The sequence below is a fragment of the Apaloderma vittatum genome, unplaced genomic scaffold (genome assembly GCF_000703405.1).
Source record: "Apaloderma vittatum isolate BGI_N311 unplaced genomic scaffold, ASM70340v1 scaffold7043, whole genome shotgun sequence".
NCBI classification, from domain to species: Eukaryota; Metazoa; Chordata; class Aves; order Trogoniformes; family Trogonidae; genus Apaloderma; species Apaloderma vittatum.
This window is the reverse complement of record NW_009707478.1, coordinates 105-15,607: the sequence shown is the minus strand read 5'-3', so window position 1 is coordinate 15,607 and position 15,503 is coordinate 105. Positions and strand designations below refer to the sequence as shown.

The 15,503-nt window shown below is 37.8% G+C and overlaps 1 protein-coding gene across 1 annotated transcript in view; it reads right to left on the bottom strand.

Moving 5' to 3' along the window:
- The window catches only part of NUBPL (nucleotide binding protein-like), a gene marked incomplete at its 3' end in the record, with an annotated part of 19,749 nt that extends 13,577 nt beyond the window's left edge, over positions 1-6,172 (bottom strand). The window contains exon 1 of the mRNA XM_009866212.1: positions 6,085-6,172. Coding sequence (XP_009864514.1) covers positions 6,085-6,142 — 58 coding nt within the window. The remainder of the gene's footprint in view (positions 1-6,084) is intronic.
- Positions 6,173-15,503: the final 9,331 nt, after the last annotated feature.

The following is a 15,503-nucleotide window of genomic DNA, read 5'->3' as shown; positions in this document are numbered from 1 at the left end:
GTGTGAGGCATTAATGTGTAAACTCATACTGTATTTTGGTCTCTAAATTAAGTTCGCAGAGTCTACTGAGTCTGACACTTCATAATCAACTACCAGGAGTGTCCAAAGCTAAGATAACCTTGACAGTAATTTGCAATTGTCAACTACGTTTTTCATGACAACAGAAGCAAATTATTTCAGCATACAAAATATATTCAGATGAATACAAAGGACTATTTTAAAATCCCCACCGGCGTGACTAAGAGGTTTTTTTGGTTTTCAATCTATCCTAAAACTATGTCACTTTCCTTTCCTGCAGTTATTTAAAATACCAAAATATAGCATGAAAGAAACAGTAAAACTATATAAAAATCTGATATTAAAAATATTTGCCATTCAAAAATAGATCAAGACAAACTATTACCCAGATGTCTTCCATAAAATACCTTCAAAAATTTACTGAGAAACTAATGGTGTACCTCCTCCATAAAAGAAGAAAGCAAACTCAGAGATGGAGGAAAACGTATATTATGGTTGAAATAAAAGGAAAGAAGATCAGATGCCTTGCAACTGTGATTTGCATCAAAGTGACAGATACTCAACAAGGGGCAAACAGCCACTTACACAAAGATAACGCCTCTAATCTTAAACTGTGTACTACACACAATCTGTATTGCAGCACTGGGGTTTTTTTCATCACTTCTCTTCAGAAAAGAAAAGAGAATAGTACCATATCTACTCAGCTTGCAATTTCGGTTAATTTAAAAAGACACCTCTACCTCACAAATTACGATTCTTTTTCATGCTAATTCATGCATATTTTTATAAAACAACAACAGTATTTATTTTTAAAAATCCGTTTTGAAATTCTCTCTTTCCTGTTTTTAATGCTCATTTCTAAAGAGGCAGTTTATTCACCACCTGGAACTTCTTTGTTCTTGCACTCTACTTTATTCTGAGGCAGGATCCAGTTCCCCTAAACCCAACACACTACTGTAAAATAGTTGTGTACAAGGCTGCACTTTGGTTTGTGTGATGCTGACATAAATACAGGTATAGTTTGGTTCACCAGTTGGGCATGTCACAATTCATTCAGAATTTAAAAATGCCAAATGTCTTCAAGCTGATGTCAACCCTCCACTCTTTCTTCCTCAGTCTACATAGTTGAATAGAAAGACGACCTTTAATACTTTAAAGACGGAAATATACTTTTTATTTAAACCTATCAATCAAAACTGCTCTCAGAAGAAAACCTATTAATTACAATTATTTGAAGTAATAAAAACTCCTTTTGTAAATATTTCAGCCTTACCTGAAAAAGGCATTTAGGGCATAATTAAGATCTACATATTGCTGAAAGATGCAATCATTAGGAAAAACTACACCATTTAAAGGATAAGACAATAAAAAGATAGCAGGAACTCTGTGCTATGTTGATTTTAAATCCAAAAGGTGATGAAAGTCATTCCCTTTATGACTAGCAATGGTAATGCTTCCACTTTTATAGAACTTGAGAAAAACATAAAATAGCATTCACATTGCTTTTTACCTCGCTTATCTTGACTAATTGTGTTTTCTGATTCCTATTAATGGCCTTTTTAGAGCTTACTACTGAAAGACTATAATAATAGAAGTTTGAGTGAAAAAAAAAAAGAAACAAACAGAAATACATTACTTCCAAAACGTGGAAAAATTAAGAGCACTGAAATAAAACACAAAGTATTTTACCTTTAGGTCTCCTGCATAAGCATAGTTTAGTCCAATGCTTTCTTGTAATTATTACAACATTGTTCAACAAGATATAATATTATTTTGTTGTCTCAGTCTGCTTCCCACTGGACAGGTGTACATTTCTAATGGGTTTCGCTGCCATGGCATCTTGATATCCAAAGAAAAGAGAGATATGACAAAGTTCAGCAAAAGAAACAATTTCAGTATTAACCTGGAGTCAATTCTGTCAATTAAGACAGTGTCAGTCTCTGGAGCTGTCAAGCTGTCAGTTCACTGCTGCAGAATTCACTTTTACATTAACAAAGGAAGGGCAGTAGACAGTCTAATAGTATTTAACAGTCAGTCCCAACAATGCAGCTTCTCCACAAGGAAGAAACCCCTGTGCAGGGCTCTCGGACGGCCTCTCAAACCCTCGCTGTTGCCCACACGGCCTTTCCACTCTAAAGAGAGACAACGATAAACTTCTCTCCCAGTCTTTGGATACTAATCCTCCATCTCCAGTATTTCTTAATTTGATTTATGGGGCTTTCTTATCTAATCAAACAAATACACACACTTAGATTTCTCAATTTAGCAACTAGGTAATGAAAATCAAACACAAGTCTTATTCTTCATACTATCATTAGTTTACACTATACCTTGATATCAAACACCATAAGGTCATCTGAACCCCCCTACTTTTACAAGCTGGAAAAGATGTACGGATGCTTCCAACTTTCTCTAGCATGCAGGGACAATACATGGTAAAGAATCCGCTCCTGGATAGCTCATGCAAAAGATTAAACAGAAGAAGAAAGTAGAAGTAAAGAAGTAGAACTAAATACAAAATAACTAACAGCAGACCACAAACAAAGCCTTCTTCTCCACTCTGGCCATGGATTTCTATTTTGAAAGTAGATTTCCATGTGAAGAAAGAAGTAGTGGTCAAGCAGAAATTTATCACATTTTCAAGCTATCACACAATTTCTCATCTACTGCTTTTTTGAAGAATGACTGCAATGCAAGAAAAGTCACAGATGATTAAAGAACATGCTAAATAAGATGCAACTCCCTGTAAGGTGGCTAAGAATAATAAAATAAAAAACAAAAGCCACAGCATTTTCCTTTTTCATCTTCTTTTAAAGACGGAAAAGTACTCACACAAAACTGTCACTGCAGCTGAAGTTATGTTAGGCTGATATTGTCTTTAATGACAACTGGAAGAACTATAAGGCATATTTTGTTGTGTTGCTTTTACCCATAAGGTATTGCTCTATGGTACCTGTGATGCAGAATAAAAATGAAAAAATAAAACCCGACAATACTACTTCACACATCCTATCAGTTCCCTCTCTCAATGTCAAAAGTTGCAATGCTACCGTTTTTCATGCCTCATCTGGGCAAAGCCACTCAAACCAAAACACCTTTAATAGTGCTCTTTGTCACACTCACCAAAAACCTTAAGTGCCTGGCAAATACATGTGCGCAGGTTCTGTATGTTTATTCAGAGACAGAATAAATATTTTATACACTGTCTATCCCTAGAAAGCCACAGATAAATAATGAAGAATCCATAATGCAAATACTATATCTCACATATGCATGCATGCAAATCAAACTACAACTTTCATGCAAACTAGATAATGCACTTCTAAATGTACTTAAATAACATATATATGCCGTCTCTACGGAAAATGAGAGAAATTATGCCACTAGTATCATGACTGTCCAAATATCCTCAAAGGATAAAGAAAGAACAAGAAAACCGGAGAGGGAACAGAATGGCACAACACCAAATGTTTTCTGCAAAAAAATAAAAGACAACACACTACTTAGAAATATGAATTGCAAATGAAGATGGAGCCCACAAAAACTACAGAATTCTGCAAACCGCTCCAAAGACATCATCTTCGAGATTTGTAACACTTATCTTCCATATCCTTCAAAGGAACAAGGTTGAAGAAAATAAAAGCATGCTAAAGGAGGCTACAGACTGTCAAAGAGAAAAAACAAGTAAGAAAAGACGAAAGCACAGTTCAAGCTCTAATACACAAAAAGCAGCCCTTCCAATCTGAATGAAATATATCCACAATACACACTAAATCACTAAAATTCATTGAGCCAGTAAGAACACAAGAAATTACAAATCTTGTCACTCCTTGTCTGCTGTGCTTGTCTTCATGAGAGCACAACTGCCAAGGATTAGGGCTGGGCCAGCCACTGAACGCTGACAGACGCTAACTCTTCTCTCTGCCCCAACGGGAAGGGAAAGGGAATGAGGTAGAGAGACTTACTGGCTTTAATAAACCAACAGGAGCACTAATAAGGAGATAATGACAATAGTGATATATACATACAAATATGAACAAAACCGGTATCACACCTGACTGCCCCCTGATAGCAATCCCCACTGATGCTGCAAAGTAGGCGGCACCAAAGAAGTCCCATGCTCAGCAGCAGAGGGGAGCTGGATTTGGGAACTCAGGATCAGGATTAAAGACAGAAGAATAGATGGAGTCCTCCTCAGACACTGAAGAAGAGGGCTTAATCCCTGTGATCCCTCAGCTTTATACTGAATATGGCAGATATGGGATGGAACACTCTTGTTGGTCACCTGCCCTGCCTGCTCCTCACTAGAGGTGCAGCCTTTTACTGCCTTGTGATCCCTTTTACTTCCCAGCACCCCCAGCGTGGCACACAAGAGCCAGCAGTGACCTTGGTCACTGCTGGAGCAAGTACCAGCCAGAGCCTTTCTGCAGGCCAGTCCTTGGTAGTAACTATAAACACCAGGCTTTACCACTTCTAGTAGCAGGCACTGCCTGCAAAACCTTACAGCTTCTTAGAAGAGACTGAGCTGAGAAGTAAAATCACTGAAGCTTAAACTAGGACAACAGCACGCTTTTTTACACTGCGAGAGTTGACCTCAACATGCTCAACAAAACCAGCTAATAACACAGACAAATGTAAAATAATGCTATCCTTCCTAATTTTATGAAGTTTGGATTGACAAAGTTATAAGCTGAACTAGCAATTGTGTTAACAATGTGAAGCCATTTCAGAATTCAAATCAAAATAGTCTTCAGTTATAAAATTGCAAAAGCCAATACTTGTACAAATAAAAGTTAAAAAATATTCCAGAAAATTCCAGAAAGCCATAATGACAAGTTTAAAGACATGCATAAGAATTTTTCCCCTTTTATGGCATATCAAGATAATTTGCATTCCTTGTTGTTTTAAACCTGTTTTCCTTTTCTATAATGAATATCTCGCCTACTTTGACTTGCCTCAGAACCTGATTCAACAAGCATGAGAACCACAGGTTTCCGACAACTATACGGACGTTAACTGGAGGGAATCAGGGCCTGCCTATGCACATGAGACAGTCTGCACTCAGAAAAGAATGACATCAGTAATAGATGTCTGTATGAACATATTTACCTGATAACACCAAAAACTGGAGTTAGCACTCCCATCGGTTTCCTAGTAACTCAGAATCACAGAATTTCTGGTAGGAAAAGGTTTCTAGAAGTCACCTACTGGTAACACTAGATAGGGTCAGCCAGGGCTTCGTCTAGTACAATCTGGACAACTGCCAAGGACGGAGATCCCATGGATGATCTGGGTACCATATTTCGGCACTATACTACCCTCCTGGTGAAGAGCCACAGCAATTATTAAAATATTCCTGGACCCATAAGGATTGCTTTGTCTCTTTTACCATGGAGTTCCTAAAATTGATTATGTCAGCTATTCACAACTGCTTCTGCTGAAGTGTGTCAGACGGGTAACAAACCATTACAGTCTATCAGATTTCATGAGACGCTCAGCTTTCTTCAGGAACAGCATTTCTAACTCCTGCTTAAGCCAATGAGATTAGAGGGCAGCCTGCGTATCTCAAGATTGATTTGTCGAAGTCTAAATCCCCTGCAAAAAGTCAAATTCATTACACGAGGAAAAAGAATGCCTTAGTGTATTACAGTACTGCATAGTTTATCTGAATAAATGTGCGTTAACAGCGTTGTCAGCTTCTAATAAAAAAACAATCATGAAGACAAATTATTTCATTGTATTAGTTTTACTATGCATTAGGTACAGACAAAGAAAATATTTTCTACTACTAACCTCACCAGTTTTTGGCATGATTGCCTTTCCTCCAAGAAGTCCTACTTGACTTCTTGACCTTCTGAAATTTAGCTTAAAAGAAAATTACACAATCATGACTCTAATGTGTTAATCACTGATAATGTTCTTCGTCACCACACGACCAACAGTTTCCTAGTGTGTTAGAAAGACAACTAAAGGAATTTTTGATCAGCATTTTAAAGTACGATTTTTCTACAGCTACTAGATTCAGCTAACTCCAAATCTCCCAAAACAGTGAAGCAATACACGTACCTGCAATCGGAATATTCTGTGAGACTGAGAGCTGTACATCTCCAGTCCCAGGTGGCATGTCAATTACTAAATAGTCCAGATGACCCCAATCGACCTAGAAGACAAAAATAAAAGTATGTTGACTTTTGAAATGTTTTTATTTAGAGTGCTTTATACTTTACGGCAGTCCTTATTCCCTACAATGTAAAATAAGTGAACCAAGGACACCTCAAAGGAATGACAGTAAGATGCCCTTTTAGGCGTATTTTCAATACAGTCACATTTTCAGTACCCCTGCCCACGGCAGGGAGGTTGGATTAGATGATTTCTAAGGTCCTTTCCAACCTAAGACATTCTATAAATTCTCAGGAACAAGTCACTATTGTTCTAAGAGATGCAATCTTGGCTGTTCACTCAAAACTAAGAACACAACTTCATTATTAACTTCAGGAGCATAATCCTTATTGAATTCTTTCCCCCAAAAAGAGTAGCAACAACTTAAGACTTTCACTCTGCATATGCTTAATCACAGTTCAGAAGCAAGTATTAGGTAAAACCACACCTAAAATTACGGGTTTTGTGACACAAATGCGGCTTAGGAATTGTTTCCATTAATTTCAAATCCATTTTTCTTGCTTCTTATCACTTTTTTGAATCTACATATAGTTCTTCAGTATTTTTTTCTGGTTTGCTGCAAAGTTAGAGCTATCATTACTGATTTTTTTTTCTAGGAAAAAGAGCTGTTGGGAGGGGGGAAAAAACCTCACATTTGTTAAACGAAAATCACCAAAGTTACAATGTACATGAGACATCACACAATAAGAAAAAAGTTTACTGGTTGCTATGCATTGAATGAGAGCGATGATTAAAGATATTAGGCTCAAAGATGAGAACACTGTGGTGATTTATGTTCTTTACTAAGACAGATTCCAGGACAGTCAAATAACTCTAGAGCACTGTATACTGTAATAACTGTTCTCTTCAGGAGAACAGAAATGGTCCTAAGCTTACTCTCTAAAATGTAAAGCCAAGCCATACTTCAGCTAAACATTTCCCAACGGTTTAACTAAGCTTCAGGAGATCCTCAATTCAATTCTGATGTGGTGCAGGTTAGCACAGTGCACTTTTACTAGCCAGCAATAATGTAGGAAGTCTTTTGTCTCTGCAATACATAAGCTCTAGAAATCACAACCACATTAAAAATAAAGACCTGGAAATAAATATCTCCGCCTCGCGCTTCTCTCCACGCAGATATAACGCGATTATATGGTATGTTTCCTATTTATACAAAATATGTAAGATTTTCCTTTAATACAGGAAAATGCCAAAGAGCAGGATTTTTACTTTCTCTTTCATTTTACGCATTCCCTTAGTGTCGTTTTAACAGCAAAACCAACTGACGTTTTGCCAGCCCCCGGGTTATTGTCCTGGAGTGTTAGAGCCTGTCAGGGGAACACTCATTCATTTTCATTCACTTCTTGTACAGACGATGATCTGGGGAAGCACAAGCGATGTGAAATCCAGACAACTAATCCAACATAGCACTCCAGTGAGAAATGGAATTTTTCAAAGCAGATTGATGGAGATGGAAGATTTCAGAAGATTTCACTTAAGGGAGAAGGGGAATGGGGAAGGTTAGTTGCAAATTGGATCTCTACTTAAGATGTCTACGTTAGGGACTCTCAGGCACACCTCCCTTCCCTTATTTTCTGTAAAGGCTGCGGGAGCACTAACTGGTACCTAAGACACTTGCTAAACAGGAAATGCCGCTTATGGTAACCACAGCAAACACTGCGCTTTTCCACATTTAATACTGATCTATATTACCTATAATATTTATATTATAGTACCTATACTTTGTCAACAAAAATTACATATACCTAGCAGATTTCTAAAATAAATAGCATTCACAATCACATTAATATAACCTCAAAGAAAAATTACATATATGTGCAAAAAAGTATGTCTCGAAACATAAGCACAGGGTGGAGAAAATAGTTTATCTGCTTTAGTTTTTCCTTTACTAATCTTGCTTACTTATAAAGCAAAAGAAGTGCCAGTGCTGATGAATGCTTCCTTTTCCAGTGAAAATTACTTTGCTTGCTTAAAGGCATGAGCTTTAAATTTTTGTGTTTCTTAACTAAAAACTAAACATTATAAAGGTGACAAATTGAAATTATACAGAAGTTAAAAAGCAGCATTAGTTTAAAACATGAGTAAAGTCAAGTTGCTTACAAATTTGCAACTAAAACCAGATCCTCTACAAATAATTAAGTGTATATATCTCAAAATGCAAAATCAAGTCTTTCAGAATAATCACAAACATTTTGAAACATTAAGGTATATAGAGAGGTTCACTTTTAAAAAAGTATTAACTCAAAATACCTTTCCTTCCCTCATGTATTCATAAAGACTTGTCCTGGCATCTTTTATTAAGTCCAAAATTACAAGTCCAATAATCATATTCTCTACAGAAACTATGAATAAACTGGTTTTTTTGCTTTCTGCCTTGTAGGAAGATGCAGTCGGGAAACACATCTATGAGTGGCATCACACTACTATCATTATGACAGTTTCCAATCAATTTGTCTGCCAAAATCCCTTGGTGTCATGGGTTAGGGCTGGGCCGGCCACTCACGATAAACCCAGGACACTTAGTTCTTGAAAAAAACTTGGATATGGAGTAGTTTTCAGCCCTTTTCTCCATGAGCTCAAATTCCTGTCCTTTTAGGTACAGCACTGCCTCTTGGCGTAGTATAAGATAATTCAAATCCCACTCTTTTCAGAGACAACTGGAATGAAAAAAATAAATACACTGTGTTTTTCCCTTCTTACATAGGTAAAAAGTGTCTTGGTTTTGCATATGTTGCTGGCCCTAATTTTAAGCTAGTTCCTCTTGTGGAATAAAGTGACTTTCTAGGCCTGTCCTGCAGTTTTCCTTTTCACTCTTACCCGAGGTTCTTCTCCTCCAGTCTCTTCAAGGACTAGTCTCCTTTATCAAGCTCCATGTGATTCTCCTACCTAGCAAGCCTTACAGTTGGTCCAGAGAAAAAATCTAGATCTATTCCACTACTATGTGGAATAGTATTGGAGAAGACCTCAAACCCCAGTGCTCAAACCCTTTCCTTGGAGTTCAGTTTTGTGGGGAAGCACAATGCAGCTGCTGCTCTTTTAAGCACAGGTTGCTGCCTTGATAAAAATGTCTCCACACAGAACTTTTACTTTAAAAGATGACTTTTAGAAATAGCTTATTTGCTTCAAAACCACGCAAAACAACTGCTGCTTAAGAAGTTTCTTTCAAAATTCACCATGTACACTAGAATGAAAGAATGAGTACAGAAATCAGAGGGCACCAGAGCTTTCTGCCTCCAGCTTCCTCAGTAAGTGATCCCGTAACAACAGAAAGAACTTCCAACGTGCACCTTCTGGATTGTTCTGTGAGTATTGATTTCTATTAAAGTTATCAAGCTCTGAAAAGAGAAGTTAAGAACAGAATCTTAAGCACATGGTGGATCTCATTGCTAGGCAACAGGAAAAATACTCTGTTAACAGATAGTGCAATTAAATCTTAACATTTTACTTAATTCATGGCACTGAAGCCACCTTACTTCACATATTTTCTTCAAATTCATGGATTGGAAAAAAGAAATCAGCTGTCTTTATCAAATTAATTGTGCTCTGGTAAATCTGGCCACAGAAAAATGGGAGAAGCTACACCTCCACAGCAGCTATGGAGAGGCTGCACTGCTGCTGTGCCGAGCAGGAGGAAGACAGGCTCTTGCCACACCAGTTCAGAACAGGCAGCACTGAAGACGTCTAGTTGTACAAGCGCTGAACGTATGTGAGAACTCCTCTCCACACACCTCTCTGGCCACTGCTGTAGCATCGAAGTAGTGGAAGTCAGATGGCAGACTAGACCAGAAAAAAAAAATCACTCCTCGTTAAAACTAACCTTGTTATTTATTTTGAATGTAGTTGCACAGTTAGTTATCCTCACAAGTTTATTCTCTTCTCCTTCATTTGTAATTTCGGGTGAGGAGAGCTGCATCACAAGAGCGCAGCTATAATTGCTGAAATGTACTGACCTAGTGTTTTTGCACAGCAGTAAGAAACGTCCTCTAGACATACTGATTTGCTCACACACAGGTTGGGGAGCTCTGCACCTCGTCTCATGTCTCCCTGTAGACTTCTTATTCTCTTCTGTTCTGCAAGAAGGGCATGATGAACACTGTGGAGTTCAGCTGCTCCTCCATTACCCTTCCCAGGGGAACACAGAAGCAGTATGACAGTCTTTTATTAAACAAACTATTGAATGTAACCTGGAGGTATAACTATTTGCTATAGAAGTGCACACGTTATTTAATGGGAGAATAAATTCCAAGTCTGTTAGTAAATTTTAACAAAGAAGAGAAAAAGCAGGGAAGGACATTTTTAATTAAATTTAGAATTGAAACATATAATTAGAGGAGTGGCTTGCTGAAAACTACTACTGCCGTTCACTCAACATTATTAAAATGGGTCACATAATCAGGCTGTGATATAAAACACTAATTTGAATGCAAATCCTGTTTATATGCAACAATTTACCAAATCAGGACCGCTAGTCCTCACGTTCTCAATCAGTTCTGAGAAACGTGTCTGCATGCAAATGCGGCTGCATACAAGTAAATGAGCTCAGATTAACAGCACATTACAGCAGACGAGTTCCTTCTGCAAGCAATAAGCGGGCAGCAGTTACAAAAGCCTGCCTTGTAGCATCTGAAATGTGTCAGCACCTTTGCGCGTACAGGAGTGTTAATATATTTGCCCCTCTAATATATACAGTGTGTAAAACATTTCAAACCATAGAAATGTAATTGCACTTTCCTTAAGTACAGCATTCATCTTTTTTTAAAAAGGTTTAACTTGACATTTATTGTTTAGCAACGTAATGAAGTGCCATGTGCTTCTATGTATTTTCCCTTGCTGAGAAACACCACAAATGCTTCTATGTAAATTACTTTAATCAATCACTCTGTTTATGTGACAATTCATAATCAAAATACCAGATACGCATTCTGAGTAAGGGTTCCAAATAGCAAGATAAACCCAGGGCAGAGGACAGAGATACAGACGGCATTTCTGCTGAGGAATGAAGCCTGAGCATCCTCCATGCATGAGGAGAAATGACAGAATATTAGCACAGAAGAGCGACTGCTTCTTGTGGTTTTGAAGTAATCCTGGTGTTTGGTAAATAACAGAAGATATTATTTATTTGTTCTTATTAAGAGGAATACATGCAGAGTTTCAATCAAGCAGCGCTGCAGGTGCAGACTTGGCAGCAGCCAGCCAAACTCTGAACACCAGTATCAGTAAAGTACCACGAGCTACACTGCAGGCAGCTTAAGGTCTGCTCCTGCCAGATCCCCCCGTCCTTCAAACTACTTTGCTGTGTATGTAAATGATTTAACACAGGCAAACAGCTGAACACAATAAAGGTAAGAAATGCTGTTGTTAAATGAATATGTATATGTATGTAACAGTTTGCATATATTTACATCTGCTACTGCAAGATGAAATAAATATTTAGAAAGATTTCCTTGAAAAATTACTGACAGATTCTGCTTAAAATACATAGATTTGGGGAACAAATAAGTAGTTTCATGATGTAAAAAAAAAACAGATGATCTAGGAATAGTATAATGAAACAAATTACTGACAGATTCTGCTTAAAATACATAGATTTGGGGAACAAATAAGTAGTTTCATGATGTAAAAACCCCAAATGATCTAGGAATAGTGTAATGAAACATGGCATTTTAATTAAAAAATATTTTTATTTACTCCCACAAGTATTCAGTAAAGAAATTATACATCCCCCAGATATAAACCAGAATATTTTTAGTCCCTGTGGAAACTTTCTCTGTGGTAGTGAAATAACTACTTACATCATAGCGGGATATTCCACAGTGCTTAATACAACCTGACACTTTCTGACCAAAGACAACTGCCCCTTTCACTTGTCCTCTGATGCTTAACCAATCTCAAAGACTTGCAATCCAACACCATGAAAAACAGATGCACTGCAGCAGTTGAAATTCCCTCTAAGGTGTTTCCAAGTAGTCTGTTCTGTCAAGTTCAGACAGAAATTGAGGTGAAGCATTAGAATAGTTGGCTCCATAAAGAGAAGGCAATTCTCCTATTCTTTCTCCAGATAGACTAAGATTAACTTTTAGAAATAAGTGCCTATGAAGAAAGTCAGAGTGCTGTTCATTTCAGCAACCAAGCCAGAAACAGGCCTCCTCCTCCTCTCTGATGGTTTTTAATAACGTTAAGAACTGAAGGCAATGCAGCAGTCTGAAATTTCTGTCACCTACAAAACTAAACAACAAAACTAAACAACCTACAAAACTAAACAACTCCCAGAGGATGACAACAAAGAGGTTATTCTCTATGGGGCATTAGAGGAGACGCAGGGAAGGCACTCAACGCCAGGCTCCTACCCGCCTTCAGAGAGCCCAGGTAAACCCCTGTGGTGTCAGCCCGAGGGGCAGATGGCACAAAGCTGCGGGGCAGCCTGGCATGGCCACGACACTCTGGGAACAGTCTCTCGGGATGACTGGAAAGGAACAGTTCCGCGCATTCCCAGCATGACCGACAGACACCATGTCAGCACTATCCCAAATAAAAGACTTCCACTAGGTACAAGTTGTTACTACAACGGGCTTTCATGAGCTGAGATTCCCATTCCTCAGGGATTCAAAGCATTTATTCTCTAAAAGACCATAGTTTGAGAAGTAAATTTCTACTGTGCAGTCAGTCTTGAGATTGATCGCTGATCTGCTGCTTTCTACCCTTGACCCACAGTCTGAACTACATAATTTGCAGAAACTTTCTCCAGAAATACACCATATTTTTTTTCTTTTGTTCTGTGACATAGAACTGTCTGTAGTTCAGCTGCTGAATAGTGATATCTGGAAAAGAAATATGGAATGAGGCAAATTTCTACTCCTAGGTCTTTTAGCAATAAAACTAAGCACAAAATTAAAGTAATAAAAAAGTAAACAAATCAGAAGAAAGTGGGCTAGCATCACATCAACTAATTATACTAATCACCAGGTTGATGCAGCCATGTTAAGCATGTGATCTAAACTATAAATTCTCTTTGAGCTCTCCCTACTAATACACAAAGGCAAAAGTATTTTTTTTAGCTATCAAACCCAAAGCCAACAACACATTTTTAAGGCAGTATTAGGATACAATTTAAGCTCATGCAATTTATACGTGCTGTCTGATTCCCTACAACAGTGACAGAAGCAGACACTACAAGTGTTGGCAACAAACATCTAAAGGGAGAAGCTTGCTAAGCCCACTCCTCATATGTATTTTAGCCTGCATTTCTCTAATGATCCTAAAAGCTAATACAGGGTTTAAGACTGAACGCTTAAACTATGCAATGGAAAACAATGTTTCTAATTCTCTTGAAAAGATATTTAACCTCCTTAAGCTTCAGCTCATATTCTGGTACAACAAGAAAATTAATAGATTTCTGAATGAGGTACCAACAGAAGAATACAGGCATCATTTCATTTTAAATTAGCACTTGAACTAAAAATTACTGGATTAAGAAGATCAGAAAATTTTGTTTCTCAAGTACCATGTATAACACTTTTTTGTACAGAAAAAGGAACTTCTACAGAGCCAGCTAAGGCCTTAGGAAAAAAAGATTACAGGTGAAAATAACATGATAGATGTTACTAAAGTCACTTAAAATGCTTCTGAAGAAACTCCTCCAGTATCACCATAAATTGTGCAATATAAAAACTGGAGTAGAATCAATTAGAGGTAGACTGCTGAACTGAGGCCAAAAGACAGTTAATCTCAAAACAGGGCTTTTTTATTTTGCGCTGTGAGATGTTATCATATCTCAGAGTAAGTAGTCTTGAAGCAAAACATTAATTTCACTATTAACGTGTTGTGCTTTTTTTTTTTTTTTTTACATAACCTGTTTTTTTACAAATACGGACAAAAATACATCCTCCAAACTTTCCACACTTAAAATTTAGAAGCATATCCTCACTGGTCACTGAATTCAAAGCAGTCTACCCTTAATAACAGAAGTAGCACCGGAGAACTTGCTTGAATTCTTTCAGAGCACAACAATCAATACTCCCAGCAACAAGGCTGCACAAGATACAGCACCTTTCACTTCCAGAGGAAGATTCAAGAAGATGAAAGAGGGCCATCAAGGGTTAGGGCTTGGCCAACCACTGAATGCTGAGAGATGCTCTCTAACCCCTCTCCATCCCCAAACAGGAAGGGAAAGGGAATGAGGCAGAGAGACTTATGGATTAGAAAAGAAAACCAAACAGCTTTAGTAAAGCAGTAATAAAAATTGTGAACTATATACAAATATATGGAAAAATGATATTGAACCCAACCACCCCCTGGTAGCAATCCCCACTGATGCTGCAGAGCATGCAGCACCAGGGAAGCCCCAGGCTCAGAGGCAGAGGCGAGCTGGATGCAGGAGCTCAAGGGGAAGAGCACACAGGAGCCGGATTTGGGAACTCAGGATCAAAGAACAGACAGTGTCCTCCTCAGCTACCTGCCATTGAAGAAGAAGGCTTAACCCCCGTGATTCCTCAGCTTTATACCGAATATGATGGATATGGAGTGGAATTCTCCTGCTGGTCACCTCTCCTGTCTGTTCCTGACCAGAGGTGCAACCTTTGACTTCCTTGTGACCCCTTTTACTGCATATAAGTTGTTCTTATGAAGAGCGAAATACAGAACGTGCATTAAAGACAGATGAGATGCAAAAATTAAAATAAATATGATTTTTAATTTGTACACATTTTGTAGTGGCACACATAATATTCTCACAACTTAAGGATGTGCTGAATGTCTTATTCCTAGAGTAGTAAGAGCATTTACTATGAATTAGACAACAGATAATCTGTGAAAGCATCACACACAGATTGCCAAAGTAATTGCTGTGCTCACAGAAGCATACTTTTGCATTCACCAGTGTCCTCAGTTATGAATCTGCAACAATAAATTAAAAGTGTTACTTGTATTCTAAACTTAATTAAAACAATTTGCTATAGGGGCTGACACCATGAGTTTCAGGGACATTCAGTGCTTACTGCCAAGCAAGGGACACTCTTCATATTTTGTTTTCTAGATTTTTATTTAGCTCCAATTCTTACTTACTGTTTTTTATACAGAAAAAAAATGTTTACATCTAGCAGAAAATGTGCACCCACTACAGTTGCATAATAGAAGAGCTGTAATGCAAAGGCATCATTCTGCTGGGAGAACATATTCCTTCTTTTAAAAGATACTGTCGAACAAAACACTGTAAGAGAAGAAACATCTACTGAAGCTTCATAAATTGTACAGAAAATTGGAGGTTCCAGAATTACTTTACGTTTGTGTCAATCACTTGGTATGTGAGA